The following is a 22,507-nucleotide window of genomic DNA, read 5'->3' as shown; positions in this document are numbered from 1 at the left end:
TGGAGATTATGTTGAGAAGTAGTTTAAAGTATCCTCTTTCAAATAAAATTTTTTATGTTTGTTAATATTTACTTTTGTCTTTTTATTTCACGAACGGGTACTACTTTCCGGATGACCCTCGTATGTATATATATATATTATATATACACTCATTTATACAGAAACAGATATAAGGGAAAGGGATAGGAACACACATAAAGGACGAACACAGGAGATATGCTTGATTCCGCCTTCCCCACCTCTCCTGTGTTCGTCCTTTATATGTGTTAGAGCAGTTTCTTGCAAGGGCTCTTGCGTAGCCCTTACACTGCGCCTTTACAGCCTCCAAGGCAAACTAAGGCGGGAAGAATTCTTCTGCGTTGTCAGTTTGCTTTATTCCCGCTCAGAGCAGCCTTGGCTTCTTCTTTGCCGAAAGGGTGTCTTGCTCGTCTTGGGATGCTATGGGGCGCTTGTAGCGGTCCCATGGCCAGACCCTTATGTCGCCAACCCGGCGAATTACTTTTACTTCCGCTTCTGCCGCTTTTCTGAAGAATTTTCTAGAGATTCTAGGCAGAAGGACGTCCAGGGTACCTGCTTTCCGTCCTCGTATATCTCGGAAACGCGGGCGTAATGACCGCGTGCCATGATGTCACGAAGAGCAGAATTCTGCACCACCTGAATTTGAGCGAGACTCGTTCGCGACATTCCTGACCACACCGGAGCAGCGTACGTGATGACAGGCAGCACGCACGCTTGGTACAGTCTACGCTTCATGTCCATACTCAGGACTGGCGGGCGGATAATCGGTCGGAGCCGACTAAGCGCCGCGAATGCCTTTCTACGTACACGAAGCGCTTGGGCGTTCCAAAGGAGTTTCCGGTCCATCAGCACTCTGAGGTAGGTAACTTCGGATTCCCACGGTAGGGCGACTCCATTCACAGATAGGTTTACTCCTGGCGGCCGACCATTTCCCGGATGGAAGATGATTGCCTTCGTCTTCAGTGCGTTAACAGCAAAGCGCCAAGCAGGAGTGAACCATCCGTACAATCCAAGGAGGGAAATGGAGTCGTCTTATCTTCAACAGGAGTTTCTTGGATAGCTCAAGTGGTTAAGAGCCGCCGCCCGGCAAGTGGAAAGATCCGGAGTTGAAATCCCGGTCTAGGAAATATGTTTACATTCGTGATCTGCTTGATTCCGCCTTCCTCACCTCTCCTGTGTTCGTCCTCTATGTGTGTTCCTATCCCTTTTCCTTATATCAGTTTCTATATAAATGAGTATTTGTTCGCCGTTTGGCGGAATTTCGTGTTTGAATTTATATATATATATATATATATATAAATATTTTTTTATATATATAAATTTTTTAAAATATATATAATTATATATATATATCACTGAAAACACTAGAGCAATCCTTCATCTGGCTTTTGGAGTCCTGGAACTGGCCAGGAATCAATATTAGGCACTAATTACCCTGTTCTAATTATATTTTCATCCCCCTTCCACCCCCATCACCTTCTACATTTTCCCCACCCTTCTAACGCTGCCCCTCCAAACCCGTCCCTTCGGAATTCCCTCCCCACCTTCCCCTTCCATCCATCGCTCCAGCCCTCGTATTCCCTTCAGTTCTGTCCCTCTCCTCCTTGATAAAGGTGGCAACGACCACCGAAAATTCGAAAAATAGTGAGTCTCTTTTTTTGTGTGTTTCTGTGTTTTTGTCTGTGTCCACTAGTGCTAAGTGTTATACATTATTATTCACGTCCGTGAGTCTTTCAAAAAGTGTTATATATATATATATATATATATATATATATATATATATATATATATATATACATATATATATAGATATATACACACAAATGAAAGACTTTAGTTTGTACTCACCGATGACGGTGGACTTGTGCCAATAGCCGTCACGTATTTCGAGGTAGTCTGAGCGGCAATTGTCCGACTTGAACAGGTCCAGCTCCGTGATGTTCAACACGATGCGCTCGCCGTGCGTGGCCGTGATGCGCCACTCGCACCTCTCCCCGTCGCTTGGAGGACTCGAGTTGGGATAGCGTGGTGAGGAGAAGGCGGCCGCGTTGTCCTGGTACGTGCGGCCGCAGCCTGTGGTGGTGGGAAAGTCCATTTTACGCTGATTTCAGCGCGTTAGGCAAATAGAAACTAGAAGTAACGTCTTCACTCACCCCTAGATTTTAAGATCAAGGATAATAACCGAAATCATCTTCAGATCGTACACGACTAAAATCCCCGTGCTCTCTCATTCAAACTGTGAATGATTTCATTGAACTTAGACACCAAAACTTATATTCTTTCCGGGCTTGGGAAAGAAAAAGAAATATATTGCAGTCAAATCTTATTTATATAACTGAATTGTACTGGAATGGGAAGAAGTAAATTACATGATCTCGATAAATTATGTATATATATAATATTATTTATATATATATATATATATATATGTATTCCATAAGCATGTAATCAACCCGAGGGTCGGTTTGGTAGAGTTCATCCAGCACGCCCGACGGCGTGTGAAATTCACACATCAGGGTAGGGGGGCCAGTGCCTCTACCTGTGCCGGCCATGGTTTACCAGGAAGATCTGGTTCCCGGAAAAATTATATATGTCACCTTGAAGTCTGTAAGCATAATAACACAATAGGTACAATTTTATGAACGTGAATTAAATATTAAATTTGTAATTTGCGATAATAAATAGCAGCTAATTAGTAGAAAATGTATAATTAGATATAAAGAGTCAGTACAAAATAATGGAACTTCAAATTACGAATGACGTCAGTGACCAGGGAGTAAATTTCCGAATTTTAAATACCTAAAGATGGAAATCTATTGGACGCTCTACAATATAACTCGTGAAAAGATAATTAACAGCCAAATATCGCAAGTTTATATATTTAGGCTCAGACAGTGTCTTGAAAACAGGAGTGAACTGGGGTTTTGGATTGGGGCTTTAATAGTAATATTTAATAATAAATGTAAAAGTAGTCAAGTATTTGAATTTGACCAATAAGAAATAGCGTAAATGAAAACATAAATAGACGTTCGCCAACTGACTCCGTCTTCCTTCAGGAGGAAAGCATTTTACATTCTTTTATTAGACAGGCCACTTTGAAGCTCAAGTATTGGAACGAAATTTCGACGGAAATAAAAGAAGGGAAGCAGCATTCCTGCTCCAATACTTACGGAAGCACTTGTAAAGAAGGTTCGTCTGAGCCACGTCTCCTTCGCTGAGTTTAAGCCTCTGTCCGATCTCGATTTTCCGGCGGTTTCCCCGCTCTTCTATGGGGAGGATGGTGTCCAGGTAGGTGCTCTGCAGTCTCAGGCGAACGGAGGGCGAGGGCACAACAGAGGAAAATGAGAATCGGTGGTGACAAGAGCCACACATTCACAAAACACTCACTCTGATTTGAGTAACAAATTAATTTCATGGAGGGTTTAGGACTGGAGGGTGGACTTTGTTTAGTAAGGCTTATCGGCAAGGCGAGGTTAGGAAGGTGGCAAATCTGACAAATTCACTGTCACGTTTTTCTGTCACATGGCGAGAATTAATCTCAAGCACTTGATTCGAATTACATTGAAAGTTTAGTGCTTCCCACAATTAATGTTTCCGTATTTAAAAGTAATTTCCATAAATGGATGCCAGTTTAGAATATTTGTCGATTGTAATGTAACAATAGTTGTTAAACAAGTTTTTCAATTAAACAACTGGTAACCATTTCAACCAGACAATGTTGATGGCATAATTTTAAATTAATTTGTTTAATTCTTTTTGATCTTTTTGGCGTCACTTTTCGAATAAGTTAAGTAACATTTAGTAAAGAAAAGTTATGAAAAAACCAAAGAGAACTTTGGTTTTTACTTCTTCGTCAACTTGAAGCAACAAACATAAACCAAGACGATAATCCCACTGTTTGTGACTAATCATCGAGGATAACTCTTTCCTTTAATGCAGTTACAAATTATATTGGCATAAGTAAGAAAAGAAATTTTCTGACGATTATCATTATTTGAGCATTAAGATAAAATAAATAAAGGATAAGGGGTTTCTCATATTCTCCAAAATACGTGTATAACTTTCTGAAACCCGACAAACTTTTCTTGCAGACGCAGAATGGAGTTGAGATTAATCAGGCACACGGTCAAGCATTTCGTCCTGGCCTCGCCTCCCTAACCCAGGGTTTAAGCTTTTAGGAGAATGAAACTCCTATTTCGGGTGTATTTTTATATGCCTGGGTGAGCTGGACTTGGCGCGGTGAGCGTGACAAATTTTACTCATAGATAGAATATCCTAGCGAGCGGTGTAAATATTGTGCAAAAGTTACCTCATGCAAAATAATTTTAAAATAAAATTTAAAAAACTATCGTAGGGTATTGAAAAAATCAAATGTTGGTGTGTTTCGATGTATTTGGTTAATTATCAATGATTTAACGATGAGTAAGCCGTTATTACCATGCTAAAACTGTCGGGTTGAACATGGTAACAACGGTAAATAAAACACTATTTTTCAGGAAGTGGATGATAGCCTTTGAACAAGAGATTTGACCGACAATTGGAATGTTTATAGGCAATCAAATGCAAGGTGTTAAACAATTTTATTTGCACGGAAAGGATGAAAATATAATTAATTTTTAAGTTACCCTAGGGCATTGAATGTCCAATATTACGATATTAGACGGCAGCTTACACTTCAAGAAAGTATTATGTAGGACTAGGATACGTAAGACGAGCAAAATTTCTCTGGACAAATTGGTCTAGCAAAATTTCCACATGACTCAGTTTTTTTATAAAACTAACTATTGTAAAAATAATGAATATATCTAAAATAAATGTGCACCCGGAATAAGTGCCTTTTGACGTGGCGCACTAATTTGCAATATTATCAACCTAGGGGTGGCACGTAATACGTTGATAGGCGCCGAACTTATCTTACATGTATTATTAAGAGTAGAAAACACTTTATAAATCTCGATTACAAATAATGTATTTTAAAGCATTTATTGAAAACATATCGTTATTATTACCAGTAGTCTACCAGGTTAGGGTAGGTTTTTGATGGACCATGGCACAATAAATTATTGTACTACTAAACCAAACTAACAAGACACAAAATTTCTTTAAATGCTCTACTTGATATTACAATACATTGAGGGATAAATGATCACAATAAAGGAGACAACGAGTTACTATAGCGACAACATTCAACCCGAAGGTTGGTTTGATAGGTGAGGGTACAGCTCACCTAGAAGTAAGCTCAGCGGCACGTGAAATTCACACATTAGGGTAGAGGGACCTATTTCTATCCTTTTGCCGCCTGTGATTTCTAAGGGAGACCTAGTAATTAAAAAATTACACAGCCTAGGTGAAGCTGAGGGTGACCAGAAGCGTAAGCTGAAATCCAGCCTTTGACCTCTAGTCAGAGAACCACCAGTATACCCACTAGACTACCACACCCGATTGTTTTACTATGTTATTGCATCATTATATATCATGTGGTAGATAATAGATATAATAATGAACTTAAATATTAAAAAGTTATGTTATAAATTGCAACATTTATCAGTCAATGTAACATTTAGCATAGGGTAAATGAATATTTTGTGACATGATGCTTAAGAGCCATTAGAGTACAGTTTTGTGTAGTGCCATGATCCATTAAATCTCTACAATAATTCATATTTAGCACGATATAATTCAAACTTATTATAAAATATTCACAGCTATATCAAATAATATTTAATGCGTGTGAAAAATTATACATAAAGGAATCGGGCACTGCAAGAAAAAAACTACCAATTAGGGGTTGCCACCTCAAGAAAAAGTTACAAAAACCCTAGGTAACATAATGATAATGTGTTGGACTCAAATGCGCTAAACTTTAAAAATTTAATTTAAGAGCTATTTACATTACAATCCGCTTGACAATCTATTGGGAAATCCATTCCTTTGGTGATGAAAGTCGGCGAGATATAATTTATGGCACAGACCATTTTTTTTGAACTGTTAAAATGATTTTTGTTGCATATTTAGGTCTATAATTAAACAGAGATTTATTGAACATAATTCACAAAACTCACAGGTTATTTTCGAGAAATTCGGAGGGCCCTTAGAGCATACCTACTCACGGGTTTGTGAACAATCTCTCTTTAAAATAAAAAAAAACGCGTCGAAAAAACTGCTTTGAAATTGATAGTTAAACAATAAACTCGTCACTTAAAATTAGTTTCTCTCTCATCACCACGTGAAATTAACCGCGCCTGGGTAGCTATTCTCTCAAGTTGTGACGAAGCATGGCGTGCGGGAAGGAAATGTCAGACAGGGCGAACAACGTGCATATGAATGGAGTGCATATTTTTGCCTTACTGAAAATGAAGACATCTAAGAGTAATATTACTTATATAAACAGGTTTTAATTTGTAGAATAGTTCAATATTATAGAAACAACACAATTATCAATTTTTCACACTTTGAGCACTTCGCCCATTATTATTGTTGCTATTGGTAATCTACCGATTAAGGTAGGTTTTGGATAGACAGGGGTTGCACAAAGGTACAACGACGATTCCCTTACCTCTCCCACAAAACACAACCTAACCTCCGACATTACATTAAGCCCTTATTCAATGCCAGATACTTCTTTCCTCCCTTCATTCCATCCAATATCACTGCCTCTTAAATTCTCCTCTCCATCTTACACAACGGTACAACGACGATTCCCTTACCTCTCCCACAAAACACAACCTAACCTCCGACATTACATTAAGCCCTTATTCAATGCCAGACACTTCTTTCCTCCCTTCATTCCATCCAATATCACTGCCTCTTAAATTCTCCTCTCCATCACAGTGTTCAACATTCCATTGCTAATCAAAATGCTTTGCATTCGTTTTTCCTTTGGATTTCTCCCAAAACTTCCTCTCCCATCAAGCCTGGCACTTCTTCGTTTGTTTTCCCTTCTGTCCATTTCGCCTTTTATATCCTTTTCCATACCCGCATTTCAGAAACCTCCAATTTACGCTTATCATCCCGCTTCAATGAATACGTTTACACTCCGTACAAAATCACGCACAATATCAAACTTTTAACCAGCCTTTTAGTAGCATCCTTACTCAACGTCCCAATTATCAATTCCTTTGGTGAAAGCTTCTTTTTCCCAATGCAACTCTTTTCCTTATGTCCCTACCACTTTAAACACCTTAGCCTAAAGCACGGGGTACGTTTACTGATCAACCTCCTCAAATTTATGAGCTATAATTTGAACATTTAACTTAGCTTTCGTCTTTCTCCAAAACCGTATAACTTTATTTTTTTACTTCGCCCATAAGGATTCATAAATTAGTTAGCACAAAACGAAGCAGGAGTCACGCAACTAGGCTAACAATACCTTCCCCGCTACTTTTACAACTGCTTTTCCCGAAACTACCTCTGAGAAGCTCCTTTGTATGAGTGGAGATGGTCCATTTCTAATCCTCCCTCCCTGATAACTTACCTTTCTCCTTCTTTCTCCCTACCTATCCCATTCTCCCATCCCCTCCCATCATCACCAAAAACTGAGTCATGTATATACATGAGAGTATACACATTTTATTTTACGTTTAATGTGACGGTCAACTGTTCAAATCGGTCGGAACTACAAAAAAAGGTGTAGAGAATTTCGAGGAAGTGCTCTATTTCTACAAACTCTGATTCTGTTTACATATATTACAGTCTGGGGTCGATGTAATCTGCAAATTACTCCCTACACTTCTTATTGATTCTATGAACCACCACCACGGTAGGATAATGAAAAACCCAATCAATGCAATCTCTACGGTAATATTTCAGACGTACAGTGCGGTCGCACCCACCCTCCCGAGTTAACAGAATCCACTCACCTTGGAGAATGTTGTCTTCGCGTAGTGCATGATGGAGTCATAGTCGTAGGGAAGGCCCAAAGAATTGACCTCCTCCTCCGTCAGTTTGTTGAAGTTGTACTCCTGGCCTTGCGGTTATAGAAGGTGGAGACGATTAGTTCAAAGGAAAAGAAATGGAGCGGGCGGAATGGCAATGGATATGGGAGGCATGGGATAGCAGTTGGAGAAGAGGGAATTTTGAGAGGTGCAGGAGAGAAAGAAAATGAAAAGATATTAAATATAAAATACTGTAAATTCTCGTGTTACACAGAATAGCTCATCATGGATTACTAGCAAAGTCTGAGTTCATTACTTGTTGTATGCTAAATGAGTTTGGATCACGGAATGACCTCGTTAAAATTCAAGGCTGTATCAGCAATTGTACAAAGAATAGATGTCTTCAGATTGGATTCACTTTTAATTTTTTCGAGTAGAAAAGCTAGGGCACGATTTTTTCTTAAAAAGGACAACTACTCATTTCACGCAACTCTTATATCTTGTGTTACCACCGGATATTTTTCATTAAGGAGCATATTTCTATATAAATGGTTAAAAAAGAGCATAAGGCAGTAAAAACTCCTTTCCTGAAAGCCTCTGTCACACCAACTTCAAAATAAAGGGCCGCGACTAAAAACATCAAAACGGGGATTGGGGGAAAGGAGAGGAAGTGGAGAACACTGAATCCCGCAGAGCACACGAGAGCATTTGTTCTCAAATTTCATTGGCTTAACGACCGACAATTATTTTATGTAGCATCTTAATGGGAACATTAAAAGGAAGTGCTTTTCTCAGAAACATTTAATTCAATAACAAGCTCCAAACAGCCGCGTGTTATTCCTGGAAATTGTCAAATCGAGATATGCCAACGCGTCTCTACATCCGCAGGTCACAATGACAAGCTTGTCTTAGCTGGGGTCTTGCCCTTCACCCTCTCTGCCATTCATAAGTGACCTCTGAACAAGTGTTGGGTCAGCGCAACGCAAAACTCCAGACGAGTTAACCCCTAAAGAATTGGGCAGACGGGAAACAACTCCAGCATTTTTTGTCGAATTTACGCGGAAGCAAAGCGAATTAAATACATGTATAGGAAAAACACTTAACTTGGGGGGAGAAACCGGTGGTACTTTACAGAAATGTTAGAGTACGAGGAAATATGAGTTTATCCCGAATTAGTGAATGGCATATCAGAAATGATTATTCGGAGAACTTCTGACAGAAAATAAGATGGAATTCCAGGAATGTAAGATTTATAATTTTAACTTCGACTCAGTGGGAGTGAATACTTTTATTTGCAGGGAAATCAACCTAAATTCACACAGACCGCTTCGAGGAATCACTGCTTTTGAACGAAAGTTGAGGATGAAGCGAATCGAAAATGGAAGAACATCTTCGGTATTTTTGTTACTTTCACCAAAGCTGGAGAAAGTTACACTGACAGAATTATTATTCATGCAATACAATTAATACACTATACATATGAAATTCTAAATTTCACTTTTTGAAGCCCCATTACAACGCTAACGTGGGACTAACATAATCACGAAAAAAGTTGTCTCGTGGAAATGTCTTAAAAGATAGAAGACAAATTTTTATGAGAACAAATTTAGATTATTAGTGGTACGTAAAAACCTAAAAATTATTTTAAAAACGTTTGACGTCTGTATCCAATTTTTATCTTGGCTGATCAAATTGCATAATTTTTGGAGGTAAGAGAAACATTGAAGTTAAGCAGTTCATCAATATTTGCCAACCCCTCCAAATAATCCTCTCGGGATGCAGGCAACAGGCAAATGATTTCTCTCGTCAGACTGAATTTTTCCTTACAATAACAGAAATTATATTACCAACAGCAAATTTATTCATTCCAAGACATTAAATGCCTCATACGAGTATTGAAATTACAGGTATAATATAACGAAGAAGAACCATATGCAGAATTACATATAGCGAGAAGAATAAAGATGATTAAAGCTATCAGTAAATAGTTGCAAATCGCTGACAGTTAATACAAAAAATGTAAAAAATCGTATACAAGCATAACAGAGCAGAGTTAACCCCTTCCAAATATACGCGGGTAAATCAATTTTTATGCATATTTGTGAGCTTTGAAGTCTGTATTTTCATGCGAATTATCTTTATCCGTGTTAAGCGATATACGTTCCAAAATAATTCCAAGCCTTTAATATTATTACCTTCCATCGGTGAATTTAGGCAGTCTATTTCTATTTATAGCACAGGCATTCACAGACATTCACATACGTTCGCATGATATGGACAGGGAAAAAACGTTTTATTTTTATTATTTCAGAATTTTAAAAATAAGTAACGTTGCCTATAGGTGCATGCTATCATTGTTTTCATTCAATCTTTCAGTTAAACTTTCTATAGGAAGTGATCTCAGACACTTAATTCAACGAGAATTATATCAAAACAGTTTCAGACTTAACTTTGTGGAATTCCTTCAAGATGAGGGTAGAGAAAAAAAACTTTGCACATCCACATAAAGATTTATTACTTCACACGACCATGGTTTCGATTCTGCACATCATCCTGATGAAGCAAAACCTGGCACCCTACACTACAAAAAACTCATCTTCAATTCCGCATACATTCTACCTCCCTTCATTCCGTCCAACATACCTCTCCATTTCCTCAATTTACTTCGCTTACATAATGTTCTCCGTCTTGGATAATGTTTGAGAATATTTCTGAACAACTCAGGCATATTCTCAAAAGTTTCTTGGGTTTATAATGCTATTGAATGGAAATAACCAATCACAACGCACGACCATATAACAAGTTCAGCGATAAGACAATGGTGTCAATCGCTACTGACTGCAATCACAATTGACATTACTATTACAAATTCTCTGCATTATTTATGTTCATCAATGTGAATCGATTTTGTTTACTTTTGCGGGAATAAATCAACAATATGTTTCTAACAAATTAATTATCGGTAGCCCCTTGCTACGCTCTAGTGGTCAACACGTGAATATTCTCAGCGAAGATTTTGTGACAGTGTTATAGCTTTGTCAAAGGCTTGATTCAATTCCTCGGAGTTGGATGACTTGAAACCTATGCTTGTGCTTGAGAACTCTTGCTCAGTTTTTTTTTTCAAACTTTCATGTATCATGTGAAGAGGATCTAAGGTAGCTAAGTTTCGGACACCAAAGTTTCTACGACGTAATCGAATGAGTGAGACGCAGTTATCTCACCGTTCGATGTCAGCTTGAAGTCTTCTCAAGGGAGCAAACTAGGCGAGGTTCCCTAAGGTTCCTCGGCTACCTTGACCGCTGAAATGTGTCGACGCATAATGAGGGTCTGAGATCCTGCCTTCCTTCCAATCCTTTCAGCCTCTACTCCTCCCCCACACTTAAAAAAAACTCTCCAACCGCTGTCCTCTCATGTCGCCTTTAAAATTCCTTTACTGAGTCTTTATCATATTTTCTTTCAGGATCACCCACTCATCTCAAAACTTGCACTAAAAATGATCTTTTAAATTTTTTGCTCAGTTACATTAACGAATTTAACTTTCATTTATTTTTTTACAATAAAGTTACTACAATAATGCCATTTCATGCATTATTCACTTTAGCAGTACTCATCATTTTTACTCTTTAGCAGTGATGTTGAAAATGTATTATTACCCCCATCGTATTGCGGTAGGAGAGATCATGTCGGAAAAATTGGAGAGATTAGGTGTAGAAAAGATAGATTTAAGATTTCATTTTTCCACGAACGATAAGGGATCAGAATAACCTTGTCCGACCATGGTAGGGTCGTATTCGGGTCAAAATTAGTCTGGTGTGTATTCATCCCCTGCCACACACACATTAGCGGTGGCTGGCAGGGGGGTTACTAAAATAACTAATTAACCATTCTGTCGCTATTAATACACGTTTTTTAACTTCTCCTCTACTGTGACATCAAAGACCGTAACACATTCATAAAATAATATACAAACATTCTCCGTAGGCATAAAATCAAGCTCGATAACCAGGAAAGAATACTTTAAAATTAGAAATTCTGGAGTAAGTAGTAATTTCTACATGCACCAAAGATCCGTCGTTCGATTTCAATGGAATGTTTTTCATGGTCAGTTGAACATACTTTTCCTCTTTTGTTATTCTCTCTCCCCATTGAACTCTCATTCTAACGTTATCCAACGCCTCATAGAATTCCTAACTTCTCTTTCTTACTTTCGTCAGCTTCAATGTATTAGAGCCTGAATCTTGTTGGCACTTTTCAATAATGGATTACATTTAGATATTTATTCAATTTCACGAGGATTTCTCCGCGTTTATGAGGAATGAAGATTTTAAGTGCATTTTATCACATCGTATCGCGCCAATTTATGATCCCTATTGTGGAACGACTAGCGGAAAAAAATGAAGTTTTAATCATCGTACATCTCTCAGTCCGTGGGTTTTGAAGGAACGAAGATAGAAATAAATTAATCTTCCTTTAAAAGAAATCAAACGCTCGCTGAGAGTTACCATTGCCGTTGCAAAACTATTAAATTTTGACATCAAGTTTTGGCAGAAAATAACCTTAATTTAGTCATATTGACGTTATACAAATAGTTTATCCAACTTTTTCATATATTAAATAAAAAACCAAAAACACAGTAACTAATCCGAAGGTCGGTTTGGTAGGTGATGATAGAGTTTATCTAGTATAAGCCCGATGGTGAGTGAAATTCCCACATCAGGGTTGGGGGGCCAGTTCCTTTCCCTGTGTCGGTTATACCTGTAGTTTCCCAAGGAGATCTGGCACCCGAAAAATCAAATAGCTTGAGTGGAACTGCAGGTGTGAGGTTTGCTCGGGAATCGAACCCGAGCCCTCCGGTTAGTAGTCCCACGATCTACCCCTGGACTACCGCGACCCACCATAGATTACATAACTGACTGCAAATACATTTAAATTTGATACAATGTAAATTCTTTTCTGATGAATACCTCATTACAGTCATTATGGCAAATTGTAACCTGGGTAGGATCTCCAAAGAGATATATCTGTTCACGCCATATTATAGTCCAATTTCTCATGCAAAAACCATTGCAAGTTAAACTGGGAAACTATACTGGTATCATATAGCGGGAACATATGTAAAAAATCTATGTGAAAAGGGTGTTCGAGCTTACGTATCAGCGATAACTAGTCCCTTTTTCCTATCGGTAGGTGCAAATACGCTTTTCCTGATCGAATTATTGAAACAAATCCTTGCACAGTATCTAATTAAAATGACAAAGTAATGAGGTCTTACAGGTTTCTTCGCCTACTTCTGTGAAGCGGTGATTTATTATGTATTTCAGCGATAAGATGAAATAGTAAAGTGTTCAAAATAGATCAAATGAGCATTCATTTAAAAATGGTAGAATCAGATATTTCAAACAGCGTGAGTAACATTTTACGTGCAATGAATAAATACATATGAAAACCCTGGAAAACTTCTTTTTGCCCCTTAAGGACTAAGCAAAATACTAATTTTTCAAACGAACGCGAAAAATAATAGAGAACTCAATGATATGTGACAAAGAATTTTAACAGCCTTCTACATGTTCCTCTAGTTAGTATAATAAAATTAGATGTGATTCCAATGAAATAAGGACAATTTGCACTTTTCCACAGTTTATTTAACGTACGACGCGTTTCAACTCACAGAGTCATCATCAGGTACAAGACTTGTCAGTCAGCCAGGTCAAGTCAGGTCTTGTACCTGATGATGACTCTGTGAGTTGAAACGCGTCGTACGTTAAATAAACTGTGGAAAAGTGCAAATTGTCCTTATTTCATTATGATGAACTTCCACGACCTCAAGCCTGAATCTGTTGAACTTATGTGATTCCAAGTTTTTCCCTTCGATTACTATTCCAAAGTCTTGGACTCAGCAAGCAATGTCGTGTGCTCTGGACGAAGTTTTACACTAAGAGGTTTTGGGCAAATCTGAATTAAACGGTTAATATCGAAAATACCATTCATAGTATCTTTTGTTTTCTTAGCACCTTATTTTACTTACACTTTTGTACATAAATTGTATTAAGGGTAGAATTTGAGAACTTGGACTTAATAAAACTAGTTTATATTAATTATTAGTATAATCACAAAGGAGTAGCTCTTTGGCTTCATGTCAGTCTCTACCGTCAGAATACTCAAGCAGCTTAATTATTATTTATTGATAGTGTAGCAGCCTAGTTTTTAGAGAGTTCAGCTTTTCACAATAAGTCCTAAAACCAAGTCCGTGTGGTGTTTCTCTGGATACTCTCTGCTGGAATATAGATGGTTGATTTTTGCGTAACGCATCTTTGTGGAAAACGACGAGATACCCGGGAATTTCACACAACGTAGGGCTTAGTGCGACGTGAAATCTACCAGCGAGTGACCTCTCGTACTCTCAACAGTCAAACCAACCTACTACGATACAAGTATGTTATTTGCCTTGTATGTTATTTGGCTTGATTGAAATCATTTCGTTTTCATCACATATGCATAAAATTCGAGATTTCAGATGTACTCAATTTGTTTCAAGAATTAAAAAAATCAAAGGAATCGTGCCTGGTTCCTAAAATATACTCTTTCGATGTTTTTCCACCACACAAGTAAAAGGCCACAGGCTATATTTTTATTTCGGAAGCATGATTAATCAAATGACGTATGCCATAAAGAAGCGGGTTAGCCTAATACGTCGAGCGTCTGGCTACTTAACTGAAGGACCCCGGCTCAAATCCGGAGAATAAGTCGACGTGCACGGTTTTCACGGTGGCAGAATTTGCTAGGAAACTCGTAAGTAGAACTGGGGAAGGGAGTAGTCCTCTATCCTGAATGCGTAAAACTCACATACATGACGGCTGAGCCCGAGATGGGTGCAGGCCTATCGACCTATTCCATGAAACCGAACTTCCAGTAGAAGATAGTGATTTGGCTTTTACATTATATCTCTTTATCTTGATTATTCTTATGTGACGATTCACAGGGCATGAAATCAATTGTTGATGCACGTAGGTTATATTGAGGTTAAATCCATGAAAAGTGAGCAGCATTACTAGTAATGGGGCTCATCGTTTACTCCAAGCAAATTTAATCGACCCGTCATTTGAATTAACAAATTAGATGCATGCCCAATACGATACACGCTGAAGCGTCGTATGTGTATGTACTCAACTAAGTAAACAGGCACGAGACCCATACCCCTTCTATTTCTGAAAATGAAGCATGTTTACCGCTGGGAACTTGTATGCTTAGCGTGAGAACAGATATGGATATGCCTTATGCAATACAAATGGTAAATGCGAACGCACACATTTATTCAAGGTCTCTATTAGGGTTTCCTAATTAAGTTAGATTTCAAGGTTGCCATAAAGCTCTGGCTTACGATCTTGAGCTATGGATTAGTGTCTAGGAGTCGCTTTAATCCACACCCGAAAATCCATTTGAATCAGCTAATCATATGCGGTGGGATAATGCTTACCAACGATATCCTAACAGGGAACCCCGGATGGATTGATAGACAAGAAGATAGGATTTTGCATCCCGATCTCTGTGTTTATTGTGCAAAGAACGCGGCAAATGTGCACCAACAATCAGACAGTGCATTAAACAATGGACACTTGCTACGTCAACGACTACTGTCGGCGCTATAAGGTATTAGTATTCGAGTTAGATGCATTATATCGATTGAAATATATAAATATAGCCGTATCTATTCAGTTATTAATGTGAAAATTTCAAATTTATGCATGCTTTATTTCATTTAGTTTCCTAAATTATATTTTCTCTGGTTCTATAATGCAATGACGGTTGAAAGTTCTTCGCATTCGCATTAAATTTTGATTGAAAACTATGTGAGCTTCTATATCTTATTGCCGAATGAGGATTTCAAAGAAATTATTCCGTCGGAAGGAAAATAAAATCTTAATAATGGCTAGGAAAAGAGGTATAGCTGCATTAAAAGCTTCATTGGAAGAAGAGGAATGTGGAAGTGATCGACATACAAGGACGCCGGATGGTTGGGGATTTATTTCGATGCTGTAAAGACTAGCAACACATAACGAAGAGAAACTATGAAATTGCGAATACCATGCTGTGAATTCTTAGGTATTTCACTATCTGATCGATCGAAAATAACCATCGACAGTAATTAGGCTAAGAGAATAAGGTCTTTAAGTAGAATCATCAATAAATGAAATAAATTGAGAACATGTGGACACTGGAATGAATGGAAATTAATAAACCTCATGGTTTACATTTCAGAGCTTGCCGATTAGGTAATCTAGCTTCTTCTTATCAGGACTAAGAGAAATCCTATTTTCTACTCTCCTGCCTCCACAGGTCCTTTCTTCCTTAATCAATAAGATATCTCGTAAAATGGTTATGCATATTAGATATTAAATAGAATAATAGTCAATGCAACAATTTCAGAGCGTAAAAATCATTCGCCTTGACTGGGACTCGAACCCAGATCCCTCAATATCCGGTCGAGTGCTTTAGCCACTTGATTTTTACGCTCTGAAATTGTTGCATTGAAATGCACATTAGCGGATGACTCCATTAAAAGTTACTGTTGCGGCATCTCCCGCAGTTTCTTTGGAATTTGTCAAAGGGAAAACACCATACGTGTTTAAAGTTGGCTTTAACCTCGTGGACAGTGGCGCCTCGCGCTCGACTACGAATGCATGTGACATTGTATGTACGGTATTTCGTCATAACATCTAGTTCTTTTAAAAGCCCCAAAATTTCAGAGTGTAAGAGGACGCCTCGGTAGCTTAAGTGGCTAAAGCACTCGACCGGATATTGAGGGATCTGGGTTCGAGTCCCAGTCAAGGCGAATGATTTTTACGCTCTGAAATTGTTGCATTGAAATGCACATTAGCGGATGACTCCGTTAAAAGTTACTGTTGCGGCATCTCCCGCAGTTTCTTTGGAATTTAGAATAATAGTTTTCAATTCCAACTAAAAGTAGTTACAAAGAAAGTTCAAGTGTCATTGTGTAGGTCCATTCATAGGTTTATTAGACGTCCCGTTTCCTCCGAACCTCTCATCAAAAATTCACGGAAGGGATTTTGATTTCTGCTCGGGGTTTTTCATGCAGTGAAATTTTTATGTCTTTTTGTGCACATATTATTATAAGGTAACCTACCGGTTAACGTAGGTTTTTGGACGGACAAAACTACCAAATCAATATTTTGTCACTACTAACAAAACACATTCCAGCAACCTAGTCTACATCAGGTCCCTCTTCATCTCTGGGTACTTCCTTCCTCCCCTCATACCGTCCAACATCCTAATTCTGTTCCTTCCCTTTCTACGTTTGCCTAACATTCTTCCCTCTATTACAGTCTGCAACATCCCACTACCGATCAATTCGCTCTTCATCCATTTTTCCTGCCTCTACAGGATCTCTAACGGTTAGCATAGATCTTCCTTTCTCACTTCCCGATAAAGATTTAACTTTGCTGTACAGCGCACTAAATTCACCCTTCCTCTGCAAACTTTCCATATAACACATTTCCTCACACTGCGTCTTCCACCACGCTTATTTTTATTTATTTGTAGCCCGCCTCAATTTATTATGTAACTCTTTGTACTTCATTTTGCCTAATTCTGTGTTTATATTCTTCCATTTTCTCCTATCATCCATCTTTTTAATAATCTCATCCGTGATCCATGGTTTCCTAGTCCTTTCCTTTCCGCGTTAAAGTGTCTTTTGCGGTTTTTGATAACCCTTTCTTGATACATTCCCATTTTTCTTCGATAGTAATCAGTTGTGCCAATATACGTAAGGAAATTTATGAAACATCGTCGTTTTCGGAAAAAGTTTTTTCTTTTTGTCTTACTCAATAATTATATTGCATGCAACATAGAATAATAATTTTCAATAGCGATGGGCGGAATAGGGCATGATAAAAGATGTTGTGATTCATTTGTAAATCACATTTACTCCATGCGATTCCTCAAACTCTAGTGTATGTATATCGGAGCCAACATTAGGCTGTTCTTCAGACGAATTTTCTCAAAACTCTCCTACTTTGCCATTACTCATTCCTATCACTGCCAACTAGAATACTGCAGCTAGCCGCGCGGTTGCACGCCCATTTGAGGAGCTGTGCAGATACTTCATACTGCACTTGGTGTCCCTTCCCCGTCTGACAAAGTGGTCGCCGGAACAGAAAACAAATGATAAAATTAAGGACCCTTCGCGTTTGAGAGTGAAAAAAAACGTCTTCTGCAAAATCGCCGCTCGTTGCAATTTAATTCACCATCAATAGGGAGCATTTAATTGATTCACTACAACTCTCCTTTCTCTTTGCACATGACAAGGTGTTATTAATCGTCTACAGTAACCATTATTCTAATTCCAATATATGTCTGTTTTGTTGGCATGCCAAGTATTTCGCAGCAGTACTCAAACGAAAAAGAGCTTGGAAGACACATATGATAGGGCAATGGTCATAGAGCGTCTAGTAATAGTACGATATATACACTCACGCAGTGTCTTCGTGAGTCGGCTCGACTTTCGGCTACGGCTTTTTTAAGAAAGAATTTCCGTTAATTTCAGGTTTTGGATGGCATTCAATAACATTTAAAAATGTGTCCATCATTATTAAATTTAATACTCCCCGGATCGCGTGCGGCTATCTTTTGTCTAGATTTAAACCAACCTAAGTCTTAAACGGCACAAAAGACGGGTCGCGAAACCGCAAACGGAAGAGAATTCCACCAACGTGGAAGGAGACATTATGAAATAAAGCTTGAGGCGAGACAGTTCCTTGCCAGACTCTCTATTTAAGGGAGGAGGCGCTCATGGGGGAAGGTGCGTGTTTGTGCGTGTGTGCCTATGGGGAGTGGATGGGAGGAGTGCTCTTCTCTATACCCAAGGCCCTAGGGGTAAGTCGGGGTGTCGATTTTGGGACAAGGGGAGGAGGGGAGACGGTTGGGAGTGGGAGAGGTACCAGAAAGGGACGAGGCTATAGGGGCAAGGGCCCTGGAGAAAGGAACGGAAGCAGGCCATGTGTCATTGGAATCTCTCCCGCAAACGGCCCCACCTTCATCGGCCCCATTCTTTTCACAAAGCCCGGTCGCCTCATGCCACACCGTCCCGCTCTCTCCCGCCGAGACCCTTATCCGGTCTAGGATGGGCGAATGTGAGAAATACATCGTTGTGTTTCAGTCAGATGTTAAAAATTCAATGCGTGCGGTTCAATTCACCGAGTCTAAAAATAGATGGGTTTTGGAGGTGTCCTGAGTATTGCACGGAGATGAATACATTCCTCACGACTGGATCAACCAATGGCTGGGTGGTTATCACTGCCGAAGAATGTTTCCCTCATCGTCAACGGTCATTAATTTTAGGACTGACCTTAATGAATTTAAGGCTTATCTCCTCTCAGCTCTCTTATCTGCTAACCTCTTCGCGCCTTCTTATTTCTTCGCTTTCAAGTCATCATTTTCCCCACCGTGTATTTTGTAGGTGCTCTTCCTCTTGAGTTTTCCTCGATCATTTTCATTTCACGAGCGTCTCCAACAATTCATACCGACTCAAAATGCGCCGTTCGTGAAAGCATTTTAACGACGAGGTAAATTGTTGATAAATTTTCGAATTTATAAGATCGAATCAGCAATTTCTATACACATTTCAAGGCTTTCAAACTAGCAGAAGATATTCGACAATTTTCACATCTATAACAGTTTAGAGACGTTCAAAGTTCTGTGCGACTTCCCACCATAAAAACAGTCAAAAAACGAAAATATGGCAACCATGAATGCCACCACATGCCTCAACGAAAACAAAAAATACATGGGAAGACCCAGAAATACCCAGCCTGACCTAGAGATGGCGGTAGTTGTTTGAAAAATATATCTCTATAAAGCATATGTCTCTCACGTTTGAAGATACTACGTTGTTTAGTATTTGTTTGGCAGCCATCAAAAGTGAACGTCTTCAGTGAATTTGTGATAATGGAGAAAATTGGTCATCGTTATGTGATACAATACTTTCACTTGAAAGGCCTCAGCCCAACGAATATAAAAGATGAACTGGACTCTACTCTGGGTGAGTCTGCTACTTCGTTAACAACAGGAGAATATTAGGTAGCAGAGTTTAAACGAGGCCGTACGAGCTGTCAAGATGAGCATCGCATTGGACAACCAAATGAGAGGACGACTCCAGAAACAGTGAAGAAAATCCACAAAGTGATACTGCATGATCGTCGACTGAAAGTGCGCGAGATGGCAGACATAGTATGCATTACAAAAAGTGTGGCACATCGCATATTAACTGAAAATTTGAAATTGAGAAAGCTGTGTGCAAGATGGGTGACGCGTTTACTCACACTCTAGCAAAACCAGTGTCGTGCAGATGTTTCAATTGAGTGTTTATCCAAGTTTCACAGCAGAATTTTTGCGCTGATTCATAACCATGGATGGAACATTGGTCCAGAACTTCACACCCGGGACAAAAGAACAATCAAAACAATGGGTTCAAAAGGGAGAACAGCCTCCAAAGAAGGCGAAGACCGTTTCATCTGTAGGCAAGGTCATGGCATCGGTATTTTGGGTTGCGCGTGGGATAATTTTCATTGACTATCTTGAAAAAGAAAAACTATCAACAGCGAGTATTATGCGAAGTTATTGCAACGTTTGAGCGAAGAAATCAAGCAAAAGCGGCCGCATTTGGCTAAGGAGACAGTGTTGCTTCATCAAGACAATGCACCAGCTCACAAATCTGTTCTTGCAATGGCCAAAATTCATGAATTAAAGTTTGAATTGCTACCTCTTGCCCCCTATTCGCCAAATTTAGCCCCATCGGATTATTTTCTGTTCGCAAACTTGAAAAAAAATGGTTAGGTGGTCAAAGATTTTCCCACCGTGAAGAAGTGACGTCGGCAGTTAATGGCTATTTTGAGGAGCAAGACAGTTCTTATCATGAAAAGGGTATCGAACTTATTGAACATCGCTGGGATAAGTGTACAGAGCTGAAAGGAGATTATGCTGAAAAATAAATACATTTTTTTTCCAAAAATTTTGTGTTATCATTATTTGGTAGGGTACTATTGGGATTGGCCTCGTAAGCCAAAGTACTAGCTAAAGGCTGTTGGAATTTTGGCCATGTGTTATTTATATCCCATACTATTTTCTGATGTTTTTTTATATTTCCTGATAGCTAACGTATTTGCCCCTAAATGGCCAAAGTTGAAATCATCCATAGGACATTTAAGCCACGCTCCCCTCCTTGCTGCACATCTCCAACATCCGTGTAAAGAATTTATATTAAAATGTATGAATATAACTGCGTGAGTCAATTTAAAGAATAGCAAATAGAGCAGCGATATTCTTCTTTCATCAAATGATATGGGTATTATAAAGGAAATACGACTAAAGGAAGCGCGTATTACTAAGGTCTAGCCCTCGGTCTAGATGGAAGAAATATTTAGCTTAATGTTGAGTCCTTAAAGCCCCTTGCAGTTGTGGTTCGGATTTCGCAGTATTCTTTCTCCTGAACAATAATTTATCGATTCATGAAAATTGATGAGGTAAAAAAATATATTATTGAAATTTACCTGGAAATAAAAAATATTAAGAGCTTCTCTCGCAGATGGTACAAACCCAGCAAAAGCCTATTCACACAGTTTCATTTCTGAAGGCGGAAAGGAATTTTTATTGCTATCCTTAACGCAAATCTTTGATGCATAAATACTCTATACTCCTCAAAAGAAGGAATTCTTACAGTTATTTATTTTACGATTTACTCTCTATGATAATGAAGTTAAATAATCTAGTATTGAAATGAGTTTTCTAACATTATTCGGAAATCAGTTAATTAATATTAAAGCCTTCTGAGGTTGTGTTTGAAGTCAAACTGGTCCCGACTGATTCACTTTCAACTCGGGATTGGGGTGATTTCCTAGCTCTGGTTCGCTTATAGTCCTTTCGATAGCGCAGTTTCATTTTTAGGATACGATTAGGGGGCTGATGCATTACAAGATTCGCAAATTTCTGACACCTTTTTTTCGGTAAAAAAATTAAATTTTTCCAGATTAGTATTTCGTTGATGTTACCGAGTCAGAGATGAAATTTGGCACTTCAATGCCTTAATCCATAGATAGTCCTGCATGAACTTCAAAGTGACATTGCCTGAGGCATTGAATAACTTGGTAACATTACATATTTTATTTTTACGAAGCAATCTTCTTCTGGGTGAGGGCGTCGCGTGTTTGGAGACCTTTAAACCTATAAGGGTACCTTCAATTAATTTTCATATTCTTTTAGTTTTTTTAGAACTAATTGTAATTAAATTTACTGCCTTCTTACGTGCTTTCCATATTTTCAGACTGGTGACAACTCAGTACGAGTCGGCAAAAGAGACTGAGGCAATGAACAATAATGCGTGAAATGCGCTGGTCATAATAAAAGTGCGTTGAATGATAACTCGCCTGCTTTCATTCCGAATGATGAACCGAATTATCTCCGTCGATCCCAAATGGTAATAAAAGTTCGTCGATGTTTATCACCCCTCCGACAACTCTTTAATCCCCTATTCATTCACTCCGCTGACCGTACTAGGCAAGATACCTGTGAGGGAGGCAGAGAAGGGGGGGAAAGGGATAGTGTCC

General features: G+C 38.7%; 1 protein-coding gene across 1 annotated transcript in view; it reads right to left on the bottom strand.

Moving 5' to 3' along the window:
* tok (tolloid-like protein 1 tolkin) overlaps positions 1-22,507 on the bottom strand; it is a 111,915-nt gene that overhangs the window by 36,735 nt on the left and 52,673 nt on the right. The window contains exons 4-6 of the mRNA XM_071584283.1: positions 7,878-7,984; positions 3,189-3,315; positions 1,867-2,091 (exon numbers count right to left, since the gene is read on the bottom strand). Of these exons, the coding sequence (XP_071440384.1) occupies positions 1,867-2,091; positions 3,189-3,315; positions 7,878-7,984 (459 nt within the window). The remainder of the gene's footprint in view (positions 1-1,866; positions 2,092-3,188; positions 3,316-7,877; positions 7,985-22,507) is intronic.

The sequence above is a fragment of the Hetaerina americana genome, unplaced genomic scaffold (assembly GCF_022747635.1).
Source record: "Hetaerina americana unplaced genomic scaffold, ioHetAmer1.1.p SCAF_17, whole genome shotgun sequence".
In the NCBI taxonomy this organism is placed as follows: domain Eukaryota; kingdom Metazoa; phylum Arthropoda; class Insecta; order Odonata; family Calopterygidae; genus Hetaerina; species Hetaerina americana.
This window is presented reverse-complemented; position numbering and strand designations above follow the sequence as displayed.